The following is a 17,697-nucleotide window of genomic DNA, read 5'->3' on the forward strand; positions in this document are numbered from 1 at the left end:
CTTAATCCTCCTTTGCTGAATTCTAAACTGCTCCCAATCCTCAGGTCTGTTGTTTTTCCTGGCAAATTTATATGCCTCTTCCTTGGATCTAATGCTATCTCTAATTTCCCTTGTAAGCCATGGTTTGGCTACCTTTCCTGTTTTACTTTTGCGCCAGACAGGGATAAACAATTGTTGCAGTTCATCCATGCACTCTTTAAATGTTTGCCATTGCCTATCCACCGTCATCCCTTTAAGTAATGTTTCCCAATCCGTCATAGCCAACTCGCACCTCGTACCTTCGTAGTTTCCTTTACTAAGATTCAGGACCCTAGTCTCAGAATCAGCTACATCACTCTCTATCTTGATGAAGAATTCTATCATATTATGGTCGCTCATCCCCAAGGGGTCTCACACCACTAGATTGTCAATTATTCCTCTCTCATTACACAATACTCAGTCTAGGATGGCCTGTTCTCTAGTTGGTTCCTCAACTTATTGGTCCAGAAAACCATCCCGTATACACTCCATGAATTCCTCCTCTACAGTATTGTGACGAATTTGATTTGCCCAATCTACATGCAGATTAATGTCACCCATAATTACAGATATTCCTTTATTGCATGCGTCTCTAATTTCCTCTTTAATGCCATTCCCAACATCACCACTACAGTTTGGGGGTCTATATACAACCCCCATTAACATTTTTTGCCCCTTAGTGTTTCTCAGCTCCACCCATTTCGATTCCACATCATCAGAGCTAATATCTTTCCTAACTATTGCGTTAATTTCCTCTTTAACCAACAATGCAACTCCACCACCTTTTACTTTTTGTCTGTCCTTCCTAAATACTGAATATCCCTGGATGTTCATTTCCTATCCCTGGTCACCTTGCAGCCATGTCTCCGTATCCCGACTATATCATACCCGTTTACATCTATTAATTCATCCACTTTATTGCGAATTCTCCGTGTGTTAAGGCACAAAGCCTTAAGGCTTGTCTTTTTAACATTACTTGTCCCCTTCCCACTATTTTTCACTGTGGCCCTGATTGATTCTGGCCCTTGATTTCTCTGCCTATCACTTTTCTTATTCCACTCACTGTCTTTTGTTCTTGTCTTTGATCCTCCTCCTCTGACTCCTTGCAAAGGGTCCCATCTTCCTGCCATTTTAGTTTAAACCCTCCCCAACCACTCCAGCAAATACTCCCCCTCGGACATCAGTCCCGGTCCTGTCCAGGTGTAACCCGTCCAGTTTGTACTGGTCCCACCTCCCCCAGAACCGGTCCCAATGGCCCAGGAATCTAAAACCCTCCCCCTCACACCATCTCTTCAGCCAAGTATTCATCCTTGGGGATGATTTGATGGTACTCGTACAAGGAATGCACAAAGTTAACATGCAGATGCAGCAGGCTATTAGGAAGGCAAATGGCATGTTGGCCTTTATTGCAAGGGGATTGGAGTACAGAAATAAAGAAGTCTTACTAAAATTGTACAAGGCTTTGGTGAGACAGCATCTGGATTACTGTGTGCAGTTTTGGTCTCCACATTTAAGAAAGGATAAACTTGCTTTGGAGATGGTGCAGCAAAGATTTACTAAATTGGTCCCTGGGATGAGGGGGTTGTCCTATGATGAGAGGATCTCATGGCCCTATCTTCTCTGGAGTTTAGAAGAATGAGAGACGATCTCATTGAGACATACAAGATTCTGAAAGGGCTTGATAGGGTCGAAGCTGAGAGATTGTTCCCACTGTTCAGGGGAATCTAGAACGTGGAGACACAGTCTCAGGATAAGGGTCAATCATTCAGGACTGAGATGAGGAGAAATTACTTCACTCAAAGGGTTGTAAATCTTTGGAATTCTCTAACCCAGAGGGTTGTGAATGCTCCATCATTGAATATATTCAAGGCTGGGATGGACAGATTTTTGGTCTCTCAGGGAATCAAGGGATATGGGGAGCGGGCAGGACAGTGGAATTGAAGCTCAAGAACAACCGTGATTGTATTGAATGGCGGAGCAGGCTCGATGGGCCACATGGGCTACTCCTGCTCCGATTTCTTGTGTTCTTGTGTTATCTCGTTGCTTGTGGGAGTTTTCTGTCTATAAATTGGTTGCTGTGTTTTCAATATTACTACAGTGACTACACTTCAAAAAGTATTTCATTGGCTGAAAAGGGCTGTAGAACAAAGAACAGTACAGCACAGGAACAGGCCATTCGGCCCTCCAAGCCTGCGCCGATCTTGATGCCTGCCTAAACTAAAACCTTCTGCACTTCCGGTGACCGTATCCCTCTATTCCCATCCTATTCATGTATATTTGTCAAGATGCCTCTTAAACGTCACTATCATACCTGCTTCCACCACCTCCCCCGGCAGCAAGTTCCAGGCACTCACCACCCTCTGTGTAAAGAACTTGCCTCGCACATCCCCTCTAAACTTTGCCCCTCTCACCTTAAACCTATGTCCCCTAGTAACTGACTCTTCCACCCTGGGAAAAAGCTTCTGACTATCCACTCTGTCCATGCCCTCATAACTTTGTAAACCTCTATCATGTCGCCCCTCCACCTCCGTCGTTCCAGTGAAAACAATCCGAGTTTATCCAACCTCTCCTCATAGCTAATGCCCTCCAGACCAGGCAACATCCTGGTAAACCTCTTCTGTACCCTCTCCAAAGCCTCCACGTGCTTCTGGTAGTGTGGCGACCAGAATTGCACGCAATATTCTAAGTGTGGCCTAACTAAAGTTCTGTACAGCTGCAACATGACTTGCCAATTTTTATACTCTGTGCCCCGACCGATGAAGGCAAGCATGCCGTATGCCTTCTTGACTACCTTATCCACCTGCGTTGCCACTTTGTGACCTGTGGACCTGTACGCCCAGATCTCTCTGTCTGTCAATACTCCTAAGGGTTCTGCCATTTACTGTATACCTCCGACCTGTATTAGATCTTCCAAAATGCATTACCTCACATTTGTCCGGATTAATCTCCATCTGCCATTTCTCCGCCCAAGTCTCCAACCGATCTATATCCTGCTGTATCCTCTGACAATCCTCATCACTGTCCGCAACTCCACCAACCTTTGTGTCGTCCGCAAACTTACTAATCAGACCAGCTACATTTTCCTCCAAATCATTTATATATACGACAAAGAGCAAAGGTCCCAGCATTGATCCCTGCGGAACACCACTCGTCACATCCCTCCGTTCAGAAAAGCACCCTTCCACTGCTACCCTCTGTCTTCTATGACAGAGCCAGTTCTGTATCCCATCTTGCCAGCTCACCTCTGATTCCGTGTGACTTCACCTTTTGTACCAGTCTGCCATGAGGGACCTTGTCAAAGGCTTTACTGAAGTCCATATAGATAACATCCACTGCCCTTCCTTCATCAATCATCTTTGTCACTTCCTCAAAAAACTCAATCAAATTAGTGAGACACGACCTCCCCTTCACAAAACCATGCTGCCTCTCACTAATAAGTTCATTTGTTTCCAAATGGGAGTAAATCCTGTCCCGAAGAATCCTCTCTAATAATTTCCCTCCCACTGACGTCCTGAGGATGTAATAGGTGCTATATTAATTCAAGTCTTTCTTTTACCTCCTGTACAAGTCTTGGAATGGCCAGTTTGTTTGCAAGATACATGTCAGGCTGCAATTCATCAATCTCACTCACCTCGTTCCACAAACTCTTCATTGATGGGCAGATCCATATTGCTCTTTTGTTTAGCTGAAGGACAGACACAGAGTGTTAGCCCCTGAAGGGAGGACCCTCGGTATGGCCCTGCAGAATAAAACCCTTCCCCTCCCGCCAGAAATCCAAGCTCCAGTGTGACCAGGCCTCCGAGTCACCCCAAGCATACCTATGCTCTCAGGACCACACCCTCCTCCTCCTCCAACACCTCTTCACTGTTGTCCAGCTGCATGGGACTGCTCTCACCTGGTTTCATTCTTATCTGTCTAATCGTAGCCCGAGAATCCCCTACAATGGCTTCTCTTTCCATTACCTCTGGTGTCCCCTGAGGATCTATCCTCGGCCCCCTCCTATTTCTCATCTAATGCTGCCGCTCAACATCATCATCCGAAAGCAGAGTGTTAGTTTTTACATAAAAGCAGAAAGTGCTGGAAACAATCAGCAGGTCAGGCAGCATCTGTGAAAAGAGAAACAGAGTTAACATTTCATGTCTGTGACCTTTCGTCAGAACAGACCTAAAACATTAACTCAGCATCACAGTATTTTGCTTTTATGTTAGTTTTCACATGAAACCATTGTCGCTTGTTGTAAAAACCTATCTGGTTCAGTCATGTCCTTTCGGGAAGGAAAAGGAGTGGAAGAGCTATAGTGATAGGGGATTCTATAGTAAGGGGTACAGACAGGCGTTTCTGTGGCCACTAACGAGACTCCAGGATGGTATGTTGCCTCCCTGGTGCTAGGGTACAGGACATCACGGAACGGCTGCAGGACATTCTGAAGGGGGAGGGTGAGCAGTCAGAGTTCGTGGTCCATATTGGTACTAATGACATAGGTAAAAAGAGGGATGAGGTCCTGCAACAAGAATTTAGGGAGTCATAGAGTCATAAGAGTTTTACAGCACAGAAACAGGCCCTTCGGCCCAATGCGCCTGCGCCGATCATCAAACACCCGTCCTAACTAATCCCAATTCCCCGCACTTGGCCCGTCGCCTTGTATGTTATGGCGTTTCAAGTGCTTATCTAAATATTTCTTGAATGTCGTGAGTGTTCCTGCCTCTACCACCCCTTCAGGCAGTGTGTTCCAGATTCCAACCATCCTCTGGGTGAAAAAATTCCTCCTCAACCCCCCTCTCAACCTCCTGCCCCTTACCTTAAATCAATGCCCCCTAGTTATTGACCTCTCTGCTAAGGGAAGAAGTTTCTTCCTCTCTATCCTATCAATGCCCCTCATTATTTTGTATACCTCAATCATGTACCCCCTCAGCCTTCTCCATTCCAAGGAAAACAACCCCAGCCTACCCAGTCTCTCTTCATAACTGAAATGTTCCAGCCCAGACAACATCCTGAATCTCCTCTGCACCCTCTCCATTACAATCACATCCTGCCTATACTGTGGTGACCAGAACTGTACACAGTACTCCAACTGTGACCTAACTGGCGTTTTATACAGCTCCATCATAACCTCCCTGTTCTTATATTCTATGCCTCAGCAAATAAAGGCAAGTATCCTGTTATGCCTTCCTAACCACCTTATGTACCTGTGCTGCTGCCTTCAATGATCTATGGACAAGTACACCAAGGTCTCTCTGACACTCTGTACTTCCTAGGGTCCTACCATCCATTGTATATTCCCTTGCCTTGTTAGTCCTCCCAAAATGCATCGCCTCACACTTCTCAGCATTAAACTCCATTTGCCACTGCTCCGCCCATTTTACCAGCCCATCTATATCGTCCTGTAATCTAAGGATTTCCTCCTAACTATTTACGACACCACCAATTTTCGTGTCATCTGCAAACTTACTGATCATACCTCCTATATTCACGTCTAAATCATTAATGTACAGTACAAACAGCAAGGGTCCCAGCACCGATCCCTGCAGTACACCACTGGTCACAGGCTTACACTCGCAAAAACAACCCTCGACCATCACCCTCTGCCTCCTGCCACGAAGCCAATTTTGAATCTTATTTGCCAAATTACCATGGATCCCATGGGCCTTTACTTTCTTAACCAATCTCCCATGCGGGACCTTATCAAAAGCTAGGTAGCAGATTAAAAAGCAGGACCTCAAAGGTTGTAATCTCTGGATTACTCCCGGTGCCACGTGCTAGTGTGTATAGGAATAACAGGATAGAGCAGATGAATGCGTGGCTGAAGAGATGGTGCAGGAGGGAGGGCTTTAGTTTTCTGGATCACTGGGTCTGCTTCTGGCAAAATTGGGACATGTACAAGTCAGACAGGTTGCACCTGAACCGGAACGGGACCAACATCCTTGCTGGGAGGTTTCCTAGTGCTGTTGGGGAGGGGGGGGGTTTAAACTAATTTGGCAGGGGGATACAGAGTGGAGGTACAGTCAAATATAGAAGAATAACTGAGTCAGTCTGGAAGGCAGAGCAAATATAGACCTGTTAAGGCACAAGTGAAAATTGCAAGGCTGGATTGCATCTATTTTAATGCAAGGAGTCTTACTAGTAAGGCAGATGAATTGAGGGCGTTGATGAGCACATGGGATTATGATATTATTGCTATCACAGAGACATGGTTGACGGAGGGGTAGGACTGGCAGCTCAATATTCCAGGATATAGAATCTTCAGGTGTGACAGGGGAGGGGGTAAAAGAGGAGGTGGCATTGCACTGTTGATCAAGGAGTCAATTACTGCAGTAAGGAGGGATGATATCTTAGAAGGTTCCTCAAATGAGGCCATATGGGGAGAACTTTAAAACAAATAGGGGGCAATCACTTGGCTGGGTGTGTACTACAGGCCTCCGAACAGTTAGGGAGAAATATAGAGGAGCAGAAATGTAGGCAAATCTCAGAGAGGTGTAAAAATAATAGGGTAATAATAGTAGGGGATTTCAACTATTTTTTAATTCATTCATGGGATGTGGGCGTCGCTGGCCAGGCCAGCATTTATTGCCCATCCCTAATTGCCCTTGAGAAGGTGGTGGTGAGCTGCCTTCTTGAACCGCTGCAGTCCATGTGGGGTAGGTACACCCACAGTGCTGTTAGGAAGGGAGTTCCAGGATTTTGACCCAGCGACAGTGAAGGAACGGCGATATAGTTCCAAGTCAGGATGGGGTGTGACTTGGAGGGGAACTTGCAGGTGGTGGTGTTCCCATACATTTGCTGCTCTTGTCCTTCTAGTTGGTAGAGGTCGCGAGTTTGGAAGGTGCTGTCTAAGGAGCCTTGGTGCATTGCTGCAGTGCATCTTGTAGATGGTACACACTGCTGCCACTGTGCGTCGGTGGTGGAGGAATTGAATGTTTGTAGATGGGGTGCCAATCAAGCGGGCTGCTTTGTCCTGGATGGTGTCGAGCTTCTTGAGTGTTGTTGGAGCTGCACCCATCCAAGCGGATGCAAGTGGACAGTATTCCATCACATTCCTGACTTCAATGAATATTTCTTGTCCCTATTTACCGTGGAGATGGTCATGGAAGCTAGTGAGTTCAAAGGAGGGAACAGCAAGATCCTGGAGCATATCAACATTACAAAGGAGGAGGTGTTGGAGGTTTTGAAGTGCATTAAGGTGGATAAATCCCCAGGGCCTGACCAGGTGTATCCTCGGATGCTCAGGGAAGCAAGGGAGGAGATTGCTGGGGCCCTGGCAGAGATTTTTATTTATTTATTTAATTTTTATTTATTTATTTTATTTTTATTTATTTATAGATACAACACTGAAACAGGCCCTTCGGCCCACCGAGTCTGTGCTGACCAACAACCACCCATTTATACTAATCCTACATTAATCCCATATTCCCTACCACATCCCCACCATTCTCCTACCACCTACCTACACTAGGGGCAATTTACAATGGCCAATTTACCTATCAACCTGCAAGTCTTTGGCTGTGGGAGGAAACCGGAGCACCCGGCGAAAACACATGCGGTCACAGGGAGAACTTGCAAACTCCGCACAGGCAGTATCCAGAACTGAACCCGGGTCGCTGCAGCTGTGAGGCTGCGGTGCTAACCACTGCACCGCCCCATCGTTAGCCATGGGTGAGGTACCGGAAGACTGGAGGATAGCTAATGTTGTGCCTTTATTATATGCATTTGGAAAGGCAAGGTCTGATTAGGGATAGTCAGCATGGCTTTGTGCGTGGGAAATCATGTCTCACGAATTTGATTGAGTTTTTTGAGGAGGTGACCAAGAGGATTGACGAGGGCAGGGCGATGGACGTTGTCTACATGGACTTTAGCAAGGCCTTTGACAAGGTCCCGCATGGTAGGCTGGTCCAGAAGGTTTGAACACATGGGATCCAGGGTGAGCTAGCAAATTGGATACAAAATTGGCTTGGTGATAGGAGGCAGAGGGTGGTAGTGGAGGGTTGTTTTTCAGATTGGAGGCCGGTGACCAGTGGTGTGCCGCAGGGATCGGTTCTGGGCCCTCTGTTGTTTGTCATATATATTAATGATTTGGATGTGAATGTAGGGGGCTTGATTAGTAAGTTTGCAGATGACACCAAAATTGGTGGTATAGTGGAGAGTGAAGAAGGTTGTCTAAGGTTACAACAGGATATCGATCAACTGGGAAAGTGGGCAAGGTATCGGCAAATGGAATTTAACGCAGACAAGTGCGAAGTGATGCATTTTGGGAAGTTAAACCAGGGCAGGACATATACAGTGAATGGCAGGGCCCTGGGGAGTGTTGTTGAGCAGAGACACCTTGGGGTGCAAGTACATAGTTCCCTGCAAGTGGCAACACAGATAGACAGGGTGGTGAAGAAGGTGTATGGCATGCTTGCCTTCATCGGCTGAGACATTGAGTACAAGAGTTGGGATGTGATGTTACAGTTGTACATAACGTTGGTTAGGCCGCATTTGGAGTAGTGTGTGCAGTTCTGGTCGCCGCACTACAGGAAAGATGTGATTAAGCTAGAGAGGGTGCAGAAAAGATTCACAAGCATGTTGCCTGGTTTGGTGGGCTTGAGTTATAAAGAGAGATTGGATAGGCTGGGTCTGTTTTCCCTGGAGTGAAGGAGGCTGAGAGGGGACATGATAGAGGGATATAAAATTATGAGAGGCATAGATAGGGTAGATAGCCAGAGTCTGTTCCCCATGGTAGGGGTGACTAAAACTAGAGGGCATAGATTTAAGGTGAGAGGGAGGAGGTTTAAAGAGGATCAAAGGGGTAAATTTTTCACAGAAAGAATAGTGGGTATCTGGAATGAGCTGCCAGAGGAGGTGGTGGAGGCAGGAACAGTAGCAACATTTAAGAGGCATCTGGACAGGTATTTGAATGAGAAAGGCATAGAGGGATATGGAATTAATGCAGGCAGGTGGGATTAGTATAGATAGGCATTATGGTCGGCATGGACACGGTGGGCCGAAGGGCCTGTTTCTATGCTGTACAACTCTATGATTCTATGACTTGTGCCTGTAGATGGTGGACAGGCTTTGGTGAGTCTAACATCAACTTCCCCAATGTCAACTGGGATAGTCTTAGTGCAAAAGGCTTAAAGGGGGCAGAATTCTTTAAAAGCATACAGCAGAGCATTTTGAGCCAGTACGTAGAGAGTCCTACAAGGGAAGGGGCAGTACTGGACCTAATCCTAGGGAATGAAGCCAGACAAGTGGTAGAAATGTCAGTGGGGGAGCATTTCAGGGATAGTGACCATAACTCTAAGATTTAAGGTAGTTATGGAAAAGGACCAGAAATAAAGGTACTGAATTGGGGGAAGGCCGATTTCAACATGATAAAACAGGATCTGGCCAAAGTGGACTGGGAGCAGCTACTTGTAGGAAAGTCTACATCAGACCAGTGGAAGTCAAAGAGGAAATTGTGAGAGTTCAAGGCCAACATGTACCCGTTAAGGTGAAGGGTAGGACCAACAAGTCCAGGGAATCCTGGATGGCAAGGGATATAGAGGATTGGATCAGGAAAAAAAAGGAGGCTTATGGCAGATTCGGAGCACTGAAAACAGTGGAGGCACTAGAGGAGTATAGAAAGTGTAGGGGGGTACTTAAAGTAATTAGGAGAGCAAAGAGGGGACATGAAAAAACACTGGAGGGCAAGATAAAGGAAAATCCTAAGGCGTTTTATAAGTATATTAAGGGCAAGAGGATAACCAGGGAAAGAGTAGGGTCCATTCGGGACCAAAGTGGCAATCTGTGTGTGGAGCTGGAGGACATAGGTGAGGTTTTAAATGATTACTTTTCATCTGTGTTCACTGTGGAGAAGGACGATGTCGGTGTAGAGATCAGGGAGGAGGGATTGTGATATACTTGAACAAATTAGCATTGAAAGGGAGGCAGTATTAGCTGTTTTAGCGGGCTTAAAAGTGGATAAATCCCCAGGCCCAGATGAGATGTATCCCAGGCTGTTATGTGAGGCAAGGGAGGAGATAGCAGGGGCTCTGACACAAATTTTCAAATCCTCTTTGGCCACAGCAGAGGTACCAAAGGACTGGAGGACAGTGAATGTGGTACCATTATTCAAGAAGGGTAGCAGAGATAAACCAGGTAATTACAGGCCAGTGAGTCGAACATCAGTGGTTGGGAAAATATTGGAAAAAATTCTGAGGGACAGGATTAATCTCCACTTGGAGAGGCAGGGATTAATCAGGGAAAGTCAGCATGGCTTTGTCAGGGAGAGATCATGTCTAACTAACTTGATTGAATTTTTCGAGGCAGTGATTAAATGTGTAGATGAGGGTAAAGCAGTTGATGTAGTCTACATGGACTTCAGTAAGGCTTTTGATAAGGTCACACATGAGAGATTGGTTAAGAAGGTAAGAGCCCATGGGATCCAGGGCAATTTGGCAAATTGGATCCAAAATTGGCTTAGTGGCAGGAGGCAGAGGGTGATGGTCGAGGATTGTTTTTGCGAGTGGAAGCCTGTGACCAGTGGTGTACCGCAGGGATCGGTGCTGGTATCCTTGCTGTTGGCAATGTACATTAATGATTTAGACGTGAATATAGGAGGTATGATCAGTAAGTTCGCAGTTGACACGAAAATTGGTGGTGTCGTAAATAGTGAGGAGGAAATCCTTAGATTACAGGACGATATAAATGGGCTGGTAAGATGTGCAGAGCTGTGGCAAATGGAATTTAATCCTGAGAAGTGTCAGGTGATGCATTTTGGGAGGACTAACAAGGCAAGGGAATATACAATGGATGGTAGGACCCTAGGAAGTACAGAGGGACCTTGGTGTACTTGTCCATAGATCACTGAAGGCAGCAGCACAGGTGGATAAGGTGGTTAGGAAGGCATATGGGATACTTGCCTTTATTAGCCGAGGCATAGAATATAAGAGCAGGGAGGTTATGATGGAGCTGTACAAAACACTAGTTAGGCCACAGCTGGAATACTGTGTACAGTTCTGGGCACCACACTATAGGAAGGATGTGATTGCACTGGAGAGGGTGCAGAGGAGATTCACCAGGATGTTGCCTGGGCTGGAGCATTTCAGCTATGAAGCGAGACTGGATAGGCTAGGGTTGTTCTCCTTAGAGCAGAGAAGGCTGACGGAGGACCTGATTGAGGTGTACAAGATTATGAGGGGCATTGATAGGTTAGATAGGAAGAAACCTTTTCCCTTCGTGGAGGGGTCAAGAACCAGGGGGCATAGATTTAAGTTAAGAGGCAGGAGGTTTAGAGGGGATTTGAGGAAATATTTTTTCACCCAGAGTGTGGTTGGAATCTGGAACGCACTGCCTGAAGAGGTGGGAAAAGCAGGAACCCTCACAACATTTAAGAAGTATTTAGATGAGCACTTGAAACGTCATAGCATACAAGGCTAGGTTGGTGGCCGACATGGACACGATGGGCCGAAGGGCCTGTTTCTGTGTTGTATAGCTATAACACTATGAAATCTGCTGTCCTTACTGGATCTGGCTTACATGTGACTCCAAACCCACAGCAATGTGGTTGATTTTTAGATTTAGAGATACAGCACTGAAACAGGCCCTTCAGCCCACTGAGTCTGTGCCGACCATCAACCACCCTTTTTTATACTAATCCTACACTAATCCCATATTCCTACCACATCTCCACCTGTCCCTATATTTCCCTACCACCTACCTATACTAGGGGCAATTTATAATGGCCAATTTACCTACCAACCTGCAAGTCTTTGGCATGTGGGAGGAAACCGGAGAACCCGGAGAAAACCCACGCAGACACAGGGAGAATTTGCAAACTCCACACAGGCAGTACCCAGAATTGAACCCGGGTCCCTGGAGCTGTGAGGCTGCAGTGCTAACCACTGCGCCGCCCTCTGAATAGTCTCTGAAATGGCCTAGCAAGACACTGAGTTGAAGGGCAATTAGGGATGGGCAATAAATGCTGGCCGAGTCAGTGACATCCACATCCCATGAATGAATAAAAAAGACATATATGCTGGCGACGCTCAGCTCTGCCTCACCACCACTTCTTGTCTCTTCCATTGTTGCTAAATTATCAGACTGTTTATCCAACACTCAGTGCTAGATTAGCACAAATTTCCTCCAATTAAACATTGACAAGACTGAAGCCACTGTTCTGGATCCCGAACCATGAACTCCATTCTCTAGCTACCAACTCCATCCCTCTCCCTGCCAAAACCAGTCGGTTCCAACCATAATGTCACACTTGACGCTCAGATGAGCTTCTGACCAAATATTCACGCTATCACTAAGACAGTCTATTTCCATCTCTAACATCACCCGACTGCCTCAGCTCACCTTCATCCTCTCGACATTCCAACAATTCCAGCCCATCCTGGTCAGCCGATGTTGTACCCTCCATAAACTTTGAGGTCATCCAAAATTCTGCTGCCAGTGCCCTTACTTCACGGACTCAGAATGGTTACAGTAAAAGGAGGAGTCCAATCGGCCCGTCATGTCTGTGCCTGCTCTCTGCAAGAGCTACTCACCTAGCCCCACTCCCCTGCCTTTTCCCCACAGCTCTGCAAATTTTTTCTCTTTAGATAATTATTCAATTCTCTTTTGAAGGCCACGACTGAACCTGCCTCCACCACACTCTCGGACAGTGCATTCCAGATCCTAAACACACACTGAACCTGCCTCCACCACACTCTCGGACAGTGCATTCCAGATCCTAAACACACACTGAACCTGCCTCCACCACACTCTCAGACACTGCATTCCAGATCCTAAACACACACTGAACCTGCCTCCACCACACTCTCGGACAGTGCATTCCAGATCCTAAACACACACTGAACCTGCCTCCACCACACTCTCAGACACTGCATTCCAGATCCTAAACACACACTGAACCTGCCTCCACCACACTCTCAGACAGTGCATTCCAGATCCTAAACACTCACTGAACCTGCCTCCACCACACTCTCAGACAGTGCATTCCAGATCCTAAACATACACTGAACCTGCCTCCACCACACTCTCAGACAGTGCATTCCAGATCCTAAACACTCACTGAACCTGCCTCCACCACACTCTCAGACAGTGCATTCCAGATCCTAAACACTCACTGAACCTGCCTCCACCACACTCTCAGACAGTGCATTCCAGATCCTAAACACTCACTGAACCTGCCTCCACCACACTCTCAGACAGTGCATTCCAGATCCTAAACACACACTGAACCTGCCTCCACCACACTCTCAGACACTGCATTCCAGATCCTAAACACACACTGAACCTGCCTCCACCACACTCTCAGACACTGCATTCCAGATCCTAAACACTCACTGAACCTGCCTCCACCACACTCTCAGACACTGCATTCCAGATCCTAAACACTCACTGAACCTGCCTCCACCACACTCTCAGACAGTGCATTCCAGATCCTAAACACTCACTGAACCTGCCTCCACCACACTCTCAGACAGTGCATTCCAGACCCTAAACACTCACTGAACCTGCCTCCACCGCACTCTCAGACAGTACATTCCAGATCCTAAACACTCACTGAACCTGCCTCCACAACACTCTCAGACAGTGTATTCCAGATCATCAACACACACTGAACCTGCCTCCACCACACTCTCAGACAATGCATTCCAGATCCTAAACACTCACTGAACCTGCCTCCACCACACTCTCAGACAGTGCATTCCAGATCCTAAACACTCACTGAACCTGCCTCCACCACACTATCAGACAGTGCATTCCAGATCCGAAACACTCACTGAACCTGCCTCCACCACACTCTCAGACAGTGCATTCCAGACCCTAAACACTCACTGAACCTGCCTCCGCCACACTCTCAGACAGTGCATTCCAGATCCTAAACACTCACTGAACCTGCCACCACCACACTCTCAGACAGTGCATTCCAGATCCTAAACACTCACTGAACCTGCCTCCACCACACTCTCAGACAGTGTATTCCAGATCCTAAACACTCACTGAACCTGCCTCCACCACACTCTCAGACAGTGCATTCCAGATCGTAAACACACACTGAACCTGCCTCCACCACACTCTCAGACAGTGCATTCCAGATCCTAAACACTAACTGAACCTGCCTCCACCACACTCTCAGACAGTGCATTCCAGATCCTAAACACTCACTGAACCTGCCTCCACCACACTCTCAGACAGTGTATTCCAGATCCTAAACACGCACTGAACCTGCCTCCACCACACTCTCAGACACTGCATTCCAGATCCTAAACACTCACTGAACCTGCCTCCACCACACTCTCAGACACTGCATTCCAGATCCTAAACACTCACTGAACCTGCCTCCACCACACTCTCAGACAGTGCATTCCAGATCCTAAACACTCGTTGCGTAAAAATGTTTTTCCTCTTGTCGCTATTGCTCCTTTTGCCAAACACCTTAAATTGGTGTCCAGTGGTTCTCTATACTTCTGCCAATGGGAACAGTTTCTCCCTATCCTGTCCAGACCCATCTGACTTTGAACTCCTTTATCAAATGTTGAACACCACTCGGAGGAAGCACTGAGGGTGGCAAAGGCACAGAATGTACTCTGGGTGGGTGACTTCAATGTCCATCACCAAGAGTGGTTCGGTGGCACCATTACTGACCGAGCTGGCCAAGGTCAGGTCTGCAGCAGGTGGTGGGGGAAACCAACAAGAGGGAAAAGCCTACTTGACCTCGTCCTCACCAATCTGCCTGTCGCTGATACATCTATCCATGACAGTATCAGCAGGAGTGACCCGCACAGGCCTTGTGGAGCCAAAGTCCTGCCTTCACATTGAGGATACCCTCCATCGTGCTAAATGGGATACATTTCGAACGGATCTAGCAACTGAAAACTGGGCATCCATGAGGCGCTGTGGGCCATCAGCAGCAGCAGAATTGTATTCAACCACAATCTGTAACCTCATGGCCCGGCATATCCCCCACTCTACCATTACCATCAAGCCTGGGGATCAGTCCCTAGTTTCAAAGAAGAGTGCAGGAGGGCATGCCAGGAGCAGCACCAGGCATACCTTAAAATAAGGTGTCAACCGAGTGAAGCTACAGCCCAGGACTACTTCCCTGCCCAACAGCGTAAGCAGCATGTGACAGAGCTAAGCGATCCCATAACCAACGGATCAGATCTAAGCTCTGCAGTCCTGCCACATCCAGTCGTGAATGGTGGTGGACAATAAAACAACTAACTGAAGGAAGTGGCTCCACAAATATCCCCATCCTCAATGATGGGGGAGCCCAGCACATCAGTGCGAAAGATAAGGCTGAAGCATTTGCAACAATCTTCAGCCAGAAGTGCTGAGTTGATGATCCATCTCGGCCTCCTCCTGAAGTCCCCAGCATCACAGATGCCAGTCTTCAGCCAATTCGATTCACTCCACATGATATCAAGAAACAACTGAAGGCACTGGATACTGCAAAGGCTATGGGCCCTGACAATATTCCGGCAATATTACTGAAGACCTGTGCTCCAGAACTTGCCGCGCCCCTAGCCAAGCTGTTCCAGTACAGCTACAACACTGGCATCTACCCTGCAATGTGGAAAATTGCCCAGGTATGTCCTGTACACAAAAACCAGGACAAATCCAACCCGGCCAATTAACGCCCCATCAGTCTACTCTCAATCATTAGTCAATTGATGGAAGTTGTCATCAACAGTGCCATCAAGCGACACTTGCTTAGCAATAACCTGCTCAGTGACGCTCAGTTTGGGTTCCACCAGGGCCACTCAGCTTCTGACCTCATTACAGCCTTGGTTCAAACATGGACAAAAGAGCTGAACTCAAGAGGTGAGGTGAGAGTGACTGCCCTTGACATCAAGGCAGCATTTGACCGAGTATGACATCAAGGAGCCCTAGCAAAACTGGAGTCAATGGGAATCAGGGGGAAAACTCTCCACTGGCTGGAGTCATACCTAGCGCAAAGGAAGATGGTTGTGGTTGCTGGAGGTCAATCATCTCAGCTCCAGGGCATCACTGCAAGAGTTCCTCAGGGTAGTGTCCTAGGCCCAACCATCTTCAGCTGCTTTATCAACGACCTTCCTTCAATCATAAGGTCAGAAGTGGGGATGCATTCGCGACACCTCAGATACTGAAGCAGTCTGTGAGGAAATGCAGCAAGACCTGGACAATATCCAGGCTTGGGCTGATAAGTGGCAAGTAACATTCGCGCCACACAAGTGCCAGGCAATGACCATCTCCAACAAGAGAGAATCTAACCATCTCCCCTTGACATTCAACGGCATTACCATCGCTGAATCCCCCACTATCAACACCCTAGGGGCTACCATTGACCAGAAACTGAACTGGAGTAGCCATATAAATACCGTGGCTACAAGAGCAGGTCAGAGGCTAGGAATCCTGCGGCGAGTAACTCACCTCCTGACTCCCCAAAGCCTGTCCACCATCTCCAGGGCACAAGTCAGGAGTGTGATGGAATACTCTCCACTTGCCTGAATGGGTGCAGCTCCAACACTCAAAATGCTCGACACCATCCAGGACAAAGCAGCCCGCTTGATTGGCACCCCATCCACAAACATTCACTTCCTCCACCGAGGCACAGTGGCAGCAGTGTGTACCATCTACAAGATACACTGCAGCAATGCACCAAGGCTCCTTAGACAGCACTTTCCAAACCACGGCCTCTACCAACTAGAAGGACAAGGGCAGCAAATGCATGGGAACATCACCATCTGCATGTGCACCTCCAAGTCACACATCATCCTGACTTGAAACTATATCGCCGTTCCTTCACTGTCGCTGGGTCAAAATCCTGGAACTCCCTTCCTAACAGCACTGTGGGTGTGCCTAACCCACATGGACTGCAGCCGTTCAAGAAGGCAGCTCACCACCACCTTCTCAAGGGCAATTAGGGATGGGCAATAAATGCTGGCCTGGCCAGTGACGCCCACATCCCATGAATAAATTTTTAAAAACTCCTCTTAATCTTCTCTTCTGCATGGAGAGCAGCACCAGCTTCTCCAATCTATCCACATAACTGAAGTTCCTCATCCCTGGAAACATTCTCATGAATCTTTTCTGCACTCACTCCAATGCCTTCACATCCTTCTGAAAGTGTGGTGCCCAGAACTGGACACAATACTCCAGTTGAGTCCAAACCAGTGTCTTATACAGGTTTATCACAACTTCCTTTTTTTTTTTATCTCTATGCCCCTATTTATAAAGCCCAGGATCCATATGCTTTTGTAACCATTTTCTCAACCTGCACTGCCACCTTCATTGATTTGTGCACATATACCCAGGTCCCTGTGCTCCTGCACCCAGTTTAGAATTGGACCCTTTATTTTAAATTGCCTCTCCTCCTTCTTCCTACCAAAATGAGTCACTGCACACTTCTCTGCATTAAATTTCACTTGCCACATATCTGCTCATTCCACCAGTCCATCCAGTGTCTCAACTACCTCCTCTTTCACTATGACTTGGGCAGCATCTTCTTCCCTGTTAAAGACAAGTACAAATTTCTCATTTAATGCCTCAGCACCAAGTACTTGTGCAAGTTCTGCTCACCTATCACCCCTGTGCTCACTGGCTCCCAGTTAGGCAACGCCTCGATTTTAGAATTCTCATCCTTGTTTTCAAATCACTACTTGTGCCCGTCCCAACTCACCCTATCAGGATCTGGAATTCACTGCCTGACATTGTGGTGCAGGCAGGTTC

At 47.2% G+C, this 17,697-nt stretch overlaps 1 protein-coding gene across 5 annotated transcripts in view; it reads right to left on the reverse strand.

Annotated features, from left to right (window-relative positions):
- The window catches only part of nadk2 (NAD kinase 2, mitochondrial), a 122,497-nt gene that overhangs the window by 8,220 nt on the left and 96,580 nt on the right, over positions 1–17,697 (reverse strand). For 4 of the 5 annotated variants that reach the window (XM_068029079.1, XM_068029077.1, XM_068029081.1 and 1 more), the window contains exon 10: positions 3,650–3,703. The exons of the other annotated variant lie outside the window; for it this stretch is intronic. In XM_068029079.1, coding sequence (XP_067885180.1) covers positions 3,650–3,703 — 54 coding nt within the window. The remainder of the gene's footprint in view (positions 1–3,649; positions 3,704–17,697) is intronic. 5 annotated transcript variants of the gene reach the window in all.

This window comes from Heterodontus francisci, chromosome 4, assembly GCF_036365525.1.
Source record: "Heterodontus francisci isolate sHetFra1 chromosome 4, sHetFra1.hap1, whole genome shotgun sequence".
NCBI lineage: Eukaryota > Metazoa > Chordata > Chondrichthyes > Heterodontiformes > Heterodontidae > Heterodontus > Heterodontus francisci.